The following is a 13,128-nucleotide window of genomic DNA, read 5'->3' as shown; positions in this document are numbered from 1 at the left end:
AACAATTTATTTATATTTATTTTTTTTTGCTTTTGTCAACGATGACAGCATGTGTGTGTGTGTGTGTGTGTGTGGTGTGTGTTGGTGGTAGCAGCATTAACGCACACACACACGCACACATAAGCAGCAAAAGTCATCGCATTTTGTTTCACACATTGCGAGCTCTCTTGTTGTTGCTGCTGCCTTTTGCTTGTGTTGGGCCAGCGACAACAACTACAACGACAACGCAACAGCAACAGCAACGGCTGCAAACTTGGCTCACACTCACACTCACACACACACATACACACACACACATGCACACCGACTTAAAATCGCACTCGAAACTCACACACACAAACAGACGAAGGCCTTCGCTCACTGCGCTCACGCGCTCAACGCGCACTGCTTGGTCAGCGGGAGGGGTCGGCGCAGCGGTTGCGGAAGGGGTTATGAGGAGGGGGGAGGGGGGCTGGGGCCGCTTTACCGCTCATTTGTTATGATTTTTCAGTTGGCATTTTTAGTTGTTTTTCTACGCGTTCTGCGATCGGCCGCATTTTCAGCTTTTACGCTTCGGGCAAACGTGCGTGTGTATAGACGAGTGTGTGTGTGTGTGTGTGTGTGTGTGTGTGTGTGTGTGTGTGTGTGTTAGGGGGGTGATAAGATCTCTGAACTACAAGTATATTGGATATATACTTGCATATATGAACGGTCATATAATTAATACGTTTTTTTTATGTAATTATTTGATTTTTTGTTGTTGTGCGTGTGTGTGTGTGTGTCTTAAATAATAATTGTTGTGCGGTACGCCCCCACTCCCTCCAGCCACAGCCAAACGCTGCGCTTGCGAGAATTGTGTGTGCAGCGCAGTTTGAGAGCCATTGCAATGTTAGAGCCCGCTATCGTGCTGGCAATTTAGGCAAATAAGGCGCGGCCAGCAGGCAGGCAGCAACTGTGCTGAAAGCACGTCGCAAAAATACAAAAAAAAAAAAGAGAAACAAACGATGGAAATAATATTACAAAAAACGTAAAAACAACATTTACAATGTCATTTATGGATTTATGGGCAATGGGCGTACGGCCTACATGCAGCAGCAGCAGCAGCAGCAGCAGCTGCCTCTAAATGAGCTAACTCGACAATTGAAACAACTGCAGCAACAAGAAGTGTTGTCTGAACGAGTAGCAGCAACATTTAAAGGAACACGGCAACACTGCACGCCAACGCGAACACTGTACGCCAACGGGAGGGGCTACTGCCCCAAGAGGACACGGACACGGCAACACTGTGCGCCAGTGTGGCCAGCTGCTTGTCTGAATAGTTAATTCTGTGCTCCATACGGGACGGGCAGACACTGCGTAAAGAATGCGTCGCGTTCGTCTTTGTCGCTGACTCACGGCGCGCAATTTGCATTGAAAGTGTGCAGGGGGAAAAGAAAAAATATTAATTATCAAAGTAAACAGTAAAACGTAAACGGTTTTTTTTTTTTTGTCATATTTTATTTTGGTTTCAATTTTGTTTGCGTCGTAATTTTTTCTTTTTTATTTTTGTGTATTTTGTTTTTTGTTTTATTTTGTGAACGTCGACAAAAAAATGCAGCAACAGCAGCGCCGGCGACGTCAGCGTCTCATTTGCAACGCGACGCACGTAAAGGGCAGCAGCAGCAGCAGCAGCAGCAGCAACAGCAGCAGCAGCAACAGCAATTGAATGAAAGCAAAACAAAAATATGTAAATAAATAAATTAATGCAGAAAAGTAAAAACTTTTTGTACTAGTTGTAAATCGCACGAGCGTTGCGAGTGCTTGTTGAATGGAAAGTCTATGAAATTGTTGCCGCTTGCTGCTGCTGCTGCCGGGATGGCTGCTGTTGCGTGTGTCTATGTGTGTGTGTGTGTGTGTGTGTTGGCCGGACCACAGAATGCAGAACTATTGCCATTATTGTTGTTGTAGCAGCAGCAGCTTTCGCTTTTTTATTTCGACTTGCCACTCGCAGTGTCATAAAGAAAGAAGAAAAAACAGTCCGCCGTAGTTTCATTGCAACAGCAGCAGCAGCAGCAGCAGCAAAAGCTGAATTTAAATGCGCATTAAGCTGCATTTTCGTGCTAAACAAACGCCGAGGAGCCAAACGGAGCCAAGCGGACCCAAACGGAGCCAAAGTTTGTTCATATTCAAATTTATGCGCTGCAGCTGTCAATGAGGGGCGTGGCCATTTGCATAGTTGCTCTCGTGAACGCGCGTGGAGGGCTGTGTGTGGGCCGGGGCGTGGCCAGCGATCGATGCAGTGCACAAATGTATTAAATAAAATTCAGCATTGCGATGCAGCCACAATAACAACAACAATAAACAATGTTCAACTTCAATTGACAAACGAATAAAAATAGAAAAAGCAAATATTATCGACCACAATCAAATCCCATAACATGCTCTTGTCCACATTGCACATAAGAATGTACAACGATGTTGGTGGCGAACAGCAACAGCAGCAGCAGCAGCCACAGCGTGTGACAGCTGAGGCAACAGGAGCAACAGCAGCAACAACGCCTGCCAGGTTGAATGTGTTGTGCAACAACAACAACAAACAAATTGTGAACAACAACAACAACAACAACAGCAGCAGCAAAGAACAGCAGCAGCAGCAGCAAATGCTCGTTGAAAAGGAAAACGACAAGCAATGCTTCAATTCGAACAGCAACAACAACAACATTAACAAATATTGTGATATGAACGGCAATACGAACACAACAGGGACAATCGAACAACCACAACAACATCAAGGATCATCCGCCAGCAACACGCCGTACCGCAGCGCCTCCGCCTTGCGTCGGGGCACACAAATTCAGCGCTCTTCGATGCGTTTGCGACAACAACAGGCAAGTGTGGCAGGCAGCAGCAGCAGCAGCAGCAGCAGCAGCAGCAGCAACAGAAATTGCAACTGCAACAGCAGCAACCAAAATAATATTTGAAAGCCCCAACTCGGGCTATTGCTGTTGCTGTTGTTGGTTTTCCCTTTAAATGGCAGCAACCTTCAGCTGCTATCGCCAGCTGGCTTTATCAACATACATACCTACATATGTATATATGCTAACTGCAAACGGCAACCAGTTAACAGCAAACTAGGCTAACTGGCTGCCGCAGTTGGTCGACGACAGTAAGAGCCACAGCAATAACAACAACAGCTTTCCCAGCGATAGCCGACAAATTCTTTGGCCAGCGCACGCCGACACTTTGATACTCTGCCCATTGCATTGATCGGCATCTAACTTATTAGGTTTTTCTCGATATGTTCAATTGGATTGGATTATGCGTATCAATTGCAAAGTCTTTTTAACAACTTTATATCAGGTTTAACAAAATACGCTCGTTTACTCGCTTTGATTAATTTGTGGTTTCAGTTTGTGCGCTCTTCAGTTTTGGGCTTGATTTCCAAACAAACAAATAGACAATTGCTTGGCCCTTGAACTTTTTACTCTCCAGTTTTCCAATGTTTCAACGTGTCGCAAAGTCTGCGACAAAGTTGAGACGGCCGTTTGGCTCGGCAAGAGTAACAATTAATACAAAAGCAAAACACAAAAAAAGTAGGCATGTTAATAAATTTTTAAGTTTCGTTTAACGCGCTTTTGCAATATATTTATTTTGTGCCCGACGACGCGCAGGTTGCTCCATGATGTTGCTAACGATGATGTCATGGTCCGCAGCAACAGCAACAACAGCAACAACCAGAATGAAACGTTAAGTTGTTGTTGTTGTCGATTGATGAGTCGCAAGTTTAGTAGGATTTACGTTTGATCGAAGCGTATTGCGGCAGATCAAAAGTGGAAACAACTAAATAAATCCAAAGCCAGTTTCAGTTTAAATTGAATACAAATTGTGTGTGTGTGTGTGTGTGTGTGTGTGTGTGTGTGTAGTTAACTTCTAGCTTGCCAATGTCAATTATAGTTGTTTGTTCTTCTTCTGCAAATTGTTGTCTGGCAACCAGCTTCTGTCTATGTATTTATCTGCTGCCATTCGAGTTCCTGCTTCTATGCTAAACGCATCGCTATTTCGTGTTGTAGCTGTCGCCTTTCCAGTTTCATTTGATTCGCATAGTTTTTTACTCATGCTACAACGAGCAGACTGAATTCCCCAGCACCCGCACACACCCCGGCTCACACACACATTCCACACCCTTCCCTCCTCCGTCCGACCAGCTGTTCGTGAACATATGCTGTCTGAATATTTTTGCTTATTTTGTCGCTTCTTGCTCGTCTCTTTTATTCTTTTCCATTCGTTCGCCTCTGCATTCACATTATGCAAGTTCAGCAAATTTTCTTCTTTTGTCTCTGTTCACAATGCAAAAGAGAGTATGCCGGTTTTGTGGAATGTCCTGTCCGTCCGAACGTCTATAGCGTCTGCAGTCTATCGATGAGCTTCTTTAAAGATCGATAAGTGCCCGATACCCGGTATATCGATAACAATCGCTGGCTCTTCGGCTGTTATTGGACTGTGCCTTGAGTATCTCGCCGTCGGTTATACCCGACTGCAACTTCTTACTTGTTTTGCGTGGCTTTTGTTTTCGTTTTCGTTTTTTTTTTTTTTTCTTTATGTATTTTGTATTTGCAGCGCCTTTCTGTTGTTATTCAATTAAGTTTTTCTTTTCCATTTTTGTTTTTTACTTTTTGTTTCACCGAACGAACACCCCCGAGAATAAAAGTGTGGGAAAAGCGGCGGCAAGGTCCCAGCTGTGCTTGGCCAGCTTTGTTATCTTTCTTGGTCAAGTTTAGAGCGGAACCCAAAACGCAACTTTGACACGCCGCTGCTTAAAATGACTTATCTTTTTCATACATACATATGTACATACATATGTACATACATACATACTACTGATAGTGCTTACTTATGAGAATATCAAGCGATTTATCGTTATTGTGATTTGTCTTCTTCATTATACCCTGCACCCATTAAAAATGGGTAAAAGGGTATATTGTAATTGTGCAAAATCCAAATGTATGTAACAGGCAGAAGGAAGCATCTCCGACCCCATATAGTATATATATTCTTGATCAGCATCAATAGCCGAGTCGATCTAGCCATGTCCGTCTGTCCGTCCGTCCGTCCGTATCTCAGAACCAAGGATCTCAGAACCTATAAGAGCTAGAGACTTGAAATGTAGATATAGGTCCTCCTAGTTCCTGCGCAGATCGAGTTTATTTCCGATAATCGATAACTTACTCCGTTTCCAAGAAATCGATAAAGATCGATATCAATATCCTGTTTTTTGGGCAATTTTGGTAAATCATTAAAGCTAGAGTCACGAAACATGATATGTTGCTTCTAAAATATTATATATTTGTCAAGTATCTTTCATATTATACCTATCGCCACCTCTCCGCTACCACCCCAGAGCTATAAATCAAGTTGATAACCCAACTTTTGTTGCCAACCAATTAAAGCCAAAATTTAAATGCAATTGACTTTTTCAGTATACACAAATATTCTATGATACAATAAGATATACTGTAGAAAATTTCATAAAGATCGGTTAAAAAAAACCAAAGTTATATGCAACTGGGCAATTGAATAGAGCAGCATCTTTAAGCATTTCTCTATACATGTACAAATACACATTCATGCGCGTCTGCTTCGCATTTTAACAGCATGGTTATTGCGACTTTTTTCTGTAATGCTATTTAAGTTCCTTTTTTTATCATAAGTGCTTAATTCAAAATTTTAACCCAAATTGACAAAATGGCATCACGGTTTTTTTCAAAATCGAGGTCGGTGCGAAAAACGAAACTTTTTCGAAGATTTTTTTTTAAATATCTCGGGTAATAGCTCCGCGAGGAGATATGACGTTCCAAAACGACATAACTCCCCGCGGAGATATGACGTTCCAAAACGACATAACTCCGCGCGGAGATATGACGTTCCAAAACGACATAACTCCGCGCGGAGATATGACCTTCTAAATCATCACGGTTTTTTTAAAATCGAGGTCAGTGCGAAAATCGAAACTTTTTCGATGATTTTTTTTTAATATCTCGGGTAATAGCTCCGCGCGGAGATATGACGTTCCAAAACGACATAACTCCCCGCGGAGATATGACGTTCCAAAACGACATAACTCCGCGCGGAGATATGACGTTCCAAAACGACATAACTCCCCGCGGAGATATGACGTTCCAAAACGACATAACTCCCCCCGGAGATATGACGTTCCAAAACGACATAACTTCCCGCGGAGATATGACGTTCCAAAACGACATAACTTCCCGCGGAGATATGACGTTCCAAAACGACATAACTCCGCGCGGAGATATGACGTTCCAAAACGACATAACTCCCCGCGGAGATATGACGTTCCAAAACGACATAACTCCCCCCGGAGATATGACGTTCCAAAACGACATAACTTCCCGCGGAGATATGACGTTCCAAAACGACATAACTCCCCCCGGAGATATGACGTTCCAAAACGACATAACTTCCCGCGGAGATATGACGTTCCAAAACGACATAACTTCCCGCGGAGATATGACGTTCCAAAACGACATAACTCCGCGCGGAGATATGACGTTCCAAAACGACATAACTCCGCGCGGAGATATGACGTTCCAAAACGACATAACTCCGCGCGGAGATATGACCTTCTAAATCATTACGGTTTTTTTAAAATCGAGGTCAGTGCGAAAATCGAAACTTTTCGATGATTTTTTTTAATATCTCGGGTAATAGCTCCGCGAGGAGACATGACGTTCCAAAACGACATAACCCCCCCCCCCCCCCCCCCCCCCCCCCCCCCCCCCCCCCCGTTCCAAAACGACATAACTCCCCCCGGAGATATGACCTTCTAAATCATCACGGTTTTTTTAAAATCGAGGTCGGTGCGAAAATCGAAACTTTTCGATGATTTTTTTTAAGATCTCGGGTAATAGATATGACGTACTGTACTGCACGGTCGGTGTTCAAAGGTTATGGATTTTAGGTCTTGTTGCCACTTTGGTGCACATTAGGCAGGTAGGCGCAGTTTGGCAAGTGTTAGTCAACCCACTGACCCAATCCGAGCCGAGCCAAGCACTTGCGAGGTTTCACTAAGCCTTCCCCCAGCCCCTCATTGGTTTGCCGGTCAAAGCAGTCTTTCGCCAATGTGCTTGTTGCATGCCCCGCTTCAGGGATTTGTTGCATGCCGCGCATAGCTTTCTTCCGGGAAAGGCATTGGCTTGTGGCAGATTGCCGGACTGCAATGCATTTACCACATAATTGAATACTTCCATAGAATGCCTCCGAGTGCAGGGTATGCATTTATTCGTGGCAGCTTTGTTTGCGCTCTTTGTCAGTCTGCTAATTCAATTAGCAGAATGGACGCGAACGCGGATTAAGTACGCGCACCGAAGCCTCAAATTTACACCTTCCGCAACTAACCGCTCTCTCTCTCTCTCTCTCTCCCTTTCTCTCTGCGTGTCTGTCTTTTTGCAATTGCAGGAGCAACTGCGACGTCGACGCGAGGAGGAGGAGCGCATCGCCCAGCAGAATGAGTTTCTGCGCAACAGTTTGCGCGGCTCACGCAAACTGAAGGCGCTCCAGGACACGGCAACTGCCACGCCCACAGCTGGCAAGGCGCTGGCACAGCAACAGCAAGCAACAACAGCAGCCACGGCAGCAACAATTGCCGGCGTGGAAAACGAGGCCTATCTGCCGGATGAGGATGTCACGCCAACGGAGCACATTGATGGTAAGTGCAAGGCCAGGGCACAAATCGGGATCAGAGACAATACAACCAGACTTCAAGTCAAGTTGACATGCAGTTGTCAAGTGCTATCCTATTGTCAATGGAATGCTTAGCCACATTCAAAGATTCGAGCGGAAGATATTGTATCTTAGGATACCAAGTGCAATTACATTTTATTCGGAAGTGCCAAGCCAGATGGTTAAACTCGCCGCTAAATTTTGACAAGAGTAAATAACCAATATGTGTACAACTTTCTGGGTTGATTGCCTGAAGGACTGAGCCGACTGATTGGGGCTCAACGCACAGCCTGAACCGAGAAGCTGCTTCGGAATGAAATGTTGATCGATTAGGGAACAAGTAGATAGACACATAGTAGAAATATAGAATAGTTTTTCACAGCTTCCCAATTATAATATCAGGATTTAGGATGACTCTTATGGAGTTCCTGCTGATCTGCGTTGAGTAGCTTGGGCCAACCCCTTTTGATTGCTCCCCACTTGAGAAAGAGACCAAATATACTCCAGTAGGTCGCTAAAGAAAGAGAGGGAATGGCTCTGCTAGCGAGACAGTGTATTGTGCTCGGAGGGCTTAGAGGGCTCCCGAATAAAGTAGCCCTGATCGACGGTGGGCGAACAAACTCTCTGCCCAGATGAACAGATCACACCATTCCCAAGAAAGCCTCAATCCATTGCAGCCACTTCACAGCTTTAAGAGTCCAGCTAAGGATATGCCTGCAGCTAATTGCAAATATTTCTTACAGGCTACGGTGAGCTGATCGCGGCGCTAACACGCCTCCAGGGCCAATTGGCGAAGAGCGGGCTAAGCACGCTAGCGGGCCGTGTCTCGGCAGCGCACAACGTCCTGGCCAGCGCCAGTGTGGCGCATGTGCTTGCCGCCAGGAGCGCCGTGCTGCAGCGCAGGCGACCGCGGGTGGCGGGACCGCTGCACGTTAACGCGCTGGGCCTGCAGAAGGAGATCGTGGAGCTGCTGACGCAGTCGAACACAGCGGCGGCCATTGAGCTGGGCAACCTGTTGACCAGCCACGAGATGGAGGGCCTGCTGCTGGCGCACGATCGCATTGCCAGCCACACGGATGCCACGCCCTCGCCGACGGGCACAATGCCGACACCGTCGCATACGCCAACGGTCACAACCACCACGCTCAGCGGCCACAGCAGTCCCGTGCCGGCGGCCAAGGTGTCGGCCAGCAGCAGAAGCATGGCGGTGCTGCCGCCAGTGGTGCCAGCCTCATCGGTGGCGCAGCGTGGCGCAATGCCGCTGCCTGTGGCTGTGGCGGTGCGCGGCGAATCGCCGCCGGGCATGAGCGCATGCTTTGGCACACTGAACGATCAGAACGACAACATACGGATCATACAGATCGAAAAGTCAACGGAGCCGCTGGGAGCGACCGTTCGCAACGAGGGTGAGGCCGTGGTCATCGGGCGCATTGTGCGTGGCGGTGCCGCTGAGAAGTCCGGACTGCTGCACGAGGGCGACGAGATTCTGGAGGTGAACGGCCAGGAGCTGCGCGGCAAAACGGTGAACGAGGTGTGCGCCCTGCTGGGTGCCATGCAGGGCACCCTCACGTTTTTGATTGTGCCTGCCGGCAGTCCGCCGCCGGGCGGCGGCCTTTGCAGCGGTCTGGGCATGCATCATGTGGTGGGCGGCATGGCGCATCGGGATACGGCCGTGCTGCACGTGCGTGCCCACTTTGATTACGATCCGGAGGATGATCTGTACATACCGTGCCGGGAGCTGGGTATAAGCTTCCAAAAGGGCGATGTGCTGCATGTGATCTCCCGCGAGGACCCCAACTGGTGGCAGGCGTATCGTGAGGGCGAAGAGGATCAAACGCTAGCCGGCCTCATTCCTAGTCAGTCCTTCCAGCATCAGCGCGAGACCATGAAGCTAGCTATTGCCGAGGAAGCGGGTCTGGCTCGCTCCCGTGGCAAAGAGGGTGCCAGCAGCAAGGGCGCTACGCTTCTCTGTGCCCGCAAGGGTCGCAAGAAGAAGAAGAAGGCTAGCTCCGAAGCGGGGTAAGTTGTGATGGCAGGGCAGCCGAACCAACCAGTCAACCAAGTTTATATTCAAATCCCTTTACAGCTATCCGCTGTACGCAACAACGGCGCCAGACGAAACGGATCCCGAGGAGATACTCACCTACGAGGAGGTGGCGCTCTACTATCCCCGCGCCACCCACAAGCGCCCCATTGTCCTCATCGGCCCGCCCAACATTGGCCGACATGAGCTGCGCCAGCGCTTGATGGCCGACTCCGAGCGTTTCTCGGCGGCAGTGCCACGTAAGTAGAGTTCCGTGTTAGTCTGTCCCTGTTCTCGTTTGCTCGCTCTCTCTCTCTCTCTCTCTCTCTCTCTCTCTCTCTCTGTCTGTCTATCTTACTTTCTCTCTCTCGCAGTTTTCTACTTGCTTGAGGAGAAGCTCAAACCAGCAGCCAAGGGTAAAGCAGTCGCAACTGATTCCCAGCGCATTGCTAGCAATACCCTTACACTGAGTAAAGTCCATCAGCTGCATGCAAAGATGATTCCCAGTTGGGAAGAGATCAATTCAATAAATATCCAATGCTTATGATGCGTCTTTTCTCAGTGCTGGCTTCTTTCACAGCCCCCTCATACCCCCCTCAATCCCACTGTGCTCCAATAGATGCATCAACTCATCCATTGCTCCATGGCTTCTCCTCTCTTCCAATTATGCAGATACATCACGGGCCAGACGCGAGGGTGAGGTGCCCGGCGTAGACTATCACTTCATAACGCGCCAGGCCTTCGAGGCGGATATTCTGGCGCGTCGCTTTGTCGAGCACGGCGAGTATGAGAAGGCGTACTACGGTAAGTTTGCCACGCCCAAAAGGGGCAGCCATTCTGGGACGATTGATTGATTGATTGTTTACCCATATTCTCGTATGTTTCTTTGCAGGAACCTCACTTGAGGCCATTCGCACAGTCGTTGCCAGTGGCAAGATTTGTGTGCTGAACCTGCATCCGCAGAGCTTGAAACTGTTACGCGCCTCCGACCTCAAGCCCTATGTGGTGCTGGTGGCGCCGCCAAGCCTCGATAAGCTGCGGCAGAAGAAGCTGCGCAATGGCGAACCGTTTAAGGTACGTTATCGAAATCGTCATCGTTATCGTTATCGTTAAAGTCCTTATCCTTGTCGCCAACTCCGTTTGACATTTGGCGCTTTACAAAATGTGCGTCATGCTAATTTCGATATATCCAAAGATTTCGATTGAGTGTCGCAAACATTTGACAGATTTACTACTACTTAGTGTGTCAAGTCGCTTATCGTTATCGTTATCGTTATCGTTAATCGTTATTTGAAATAATTGCTACTATTGAAAAAGCTATACGATAAATCGATTTTTCTTAATTTCTTCTTACGCACAGGAAGAGGAACTTAAGGACATCATCGCAACCGCGCGGGACATGGAGGCGCGCTGGGGTCATCTGTTCGACATGATCATCATCAACAATGATACGGAGCGCGCCTACCATCAACTGCTGGCGGAGATCAATTCGCTGGAGCGCGAACCGCAATGGGTGCCGGCCCAGTGGGTGCACAACAATCGTGACGAATCATAATAGCCTCGGAACCGGACGCAGCGCATCTTCATCGCCATCACCATCTCCTGCCCCAGCCACAGCCCCAGCCCCAGCCACAGCCCCTGCCCCTGCCTCAGCCCCGCATCGAGCCATTTACCACTTACCGACGATGAGCCAGCGCCCGCTTTGTAAATACGTTTCAACTCAACCATTTGGAGATGGAGCAGCTGCTGTCACCGGATCGGGAGACAGGGCATCCTTCCGCAATTTGTATAATTGAGCATATATGTACTTGCATATGTAGTTTGCCTATTTACCTACTTTTTAACTCGAACTTAGCCCGTTCCCATATACTCGTGTTATTTATGAATGTATCTATGTAAATTGTTTGTTTGTGGACAAACTTTTCCTAATATTTCAAGCATTCCAATTTTTTTTTTAAACTTCCTTTTACTTAAGTATGTTCACAAAAATTGTTATTCAACTTTTAAATTGATTTTTTTTTAAATATTTTTTTTTCACCCAATTTTTATGATTATTTGATAAGAATTTGTTTAGCACTTCCTTAATTTCAAGGGCGAATTGAAATTGTAAAAAAAAAAAATAAAAAGAGTTTCAGTTTTTGTAACGCTGGCCAGTCTGTACTCTAAATCGCTAAATATCGAAATCGAACTCCAACTCGGAACACCCATCCTTTAACAGAACAAAAACAATCCGTTAAGAGAAAGCAAATGTTGAAACAAAGTAGCGTAAGAGTTGAAGAAGCAAAATAGCGAGAGAGAGAGAAAGAGAGATGGAGACAGAGAGAAAGGGAGAGAGAGAGAGAAGATGGCGAGCAGCCAATGGAAGTGCAAGGGCAGAAGCAAGCGAATGTTACAATTACGTAATCTATTTACTTTATATAAATATATACATAAATTATACATATAAATATACACATAAATTATATGCAGTAATACGATTAATTTTTAATAAAAAGCTACGTGAGAGCAGCGAAAGCAGGAAGAGTTGTAAACAAGAATAAAACGATGAAGGAGAAACAACAGAATCAGTACGTCATTGCCAAATAAAACAGAAGAAAGAAATACGAATACGAAATACGAGTATCCAAAACAAACAACAACAAAAAAAAACACCCAAAATGCAATAAAAACAAAAAATAAGCAACATTCCGCCAGCAAGCAAATAAATAGTATGCAATACAATATGAAATAGAGTAGCCATCTTAAATAGGCACTGTAAAAAAAAAAACAAAAAAAAAACAAAAAACTAAAAATTGAAAAGAAAAAGAAAAAACAATAAACTATTGAAAGCTAGGCATTAGGCTAAGGGAAACACAAAATGGAAGAAGCAGACAACGCGTAGCTGTTTCAAAAAACAAAAGCAAAAAAAAAAACGATATAAATGTTGTAATTAATTATTTAAAACGCGATTAGTAAATGGCAAAAACGAGAACGAAAACAGAGAGCAAAACTCAAGAGGAAAACTAAAAGTCTAAAACGAAATAGTTGCAAATTTTAGACAAGAATATTTAATATATAAACATTTATAAAAATTTGTTGAGAGTGCAACAATTTTATTAAGGAAATGCTACGAACGGCGTCAAGTAAATTAGCAAACTATGTTACACAATGTTGAAAACTTGAAAGATTCTAAAACACGACAGACAAAAAATACAAAAAACAAAAAAAAAACAAAAACAAAAAACAAATACAAAAATATATTTAAAATAATTTTTTTTTTTGAGTAGTCAGCAAGATATAAAAATGTGTGTGCAGTAAATTTGTTTAAGTTTTTATTTATACGTATTAAAACAAAAATCAAATAAATATGAAAACTAATTTATAAACCTATAAATTTAGTAAATTGTATGTATGCATGTGTGCGGTGC

At 45.4% G+C, this 13,128-nt stretch overlaps 1 protein-coding gene across 15 annotated transcripts in view; it reads left to right on the top strand.

Annotated features, from left to right (window-relative positions):
• sdt (stardust) overlaps window positions 1–12,686 on the top strand; it is a 74,098-nt gene extending 61,412 nt beyond the window's left edge. For 8 of the 15 annotated variants that reach the window (XM_032439574.2, XM_032439579.2, XM_032439577.2 and 5 more), the window contains 7 exons: window positions 7,435–7,684; window positions 8,442–9,717; window positions 9,785–9,981; window positions 10,096–10,137; window positions 10,394–10,525; window positions 10,614–10,795; window positions 11,082–12,686. In XM_032439574.2, the coding sequence (XP_032295465.1) occupies window positions 7,435–7,684; window positions 8,442–9,717; window positions 9,785–9,981; window positions 10,096–10,137; window positions 10,394–10,525; window positions 10,614–10,795; window positions 11,082–11,276 (2,274 nt within the window). In that variant the 3' untranslated portion in view covers window positions 11,277–12,686. Of the gene's footprint in view, window positions 1–1,493; window positions 2,847–7,434; window positions 7,685–8,441; window positions 9,718–9,784; window positions 9,982–10,095; window positions 10,138–10,393; window positions 10,526–10,613; window positions 10,796–11,081 lie in introns of those variants that run through there. The other 7 variants (XM_032439582.2, XM_032439585.2, XM_032439583.2 and 4 more) reach the window with 3 other exon arrangements.
• Window positions 12,687–13,128: the final 442 nt, after the last annotated feature.

The sequence above is a fragment of the Drosophila virilis genome, chromosome X (assembly GCF_030788295.1).
Source record: "Drosophila virilis strain 15010-1051.87 chromosome X, Dvir_AGI_RSII-ME, whole genome shotgun sequence".
NCBI lineage: Eukaryota > Metazoa > Arthropoda > Insecta > Diptera > Drosophilidae > Drosophila > Drosophila virilis.
The sequence above is the reverse complement of the archived record's forward strand: the minus strand, read 5'-3'. Positions and strand labels throughout refer to the sequence as shown.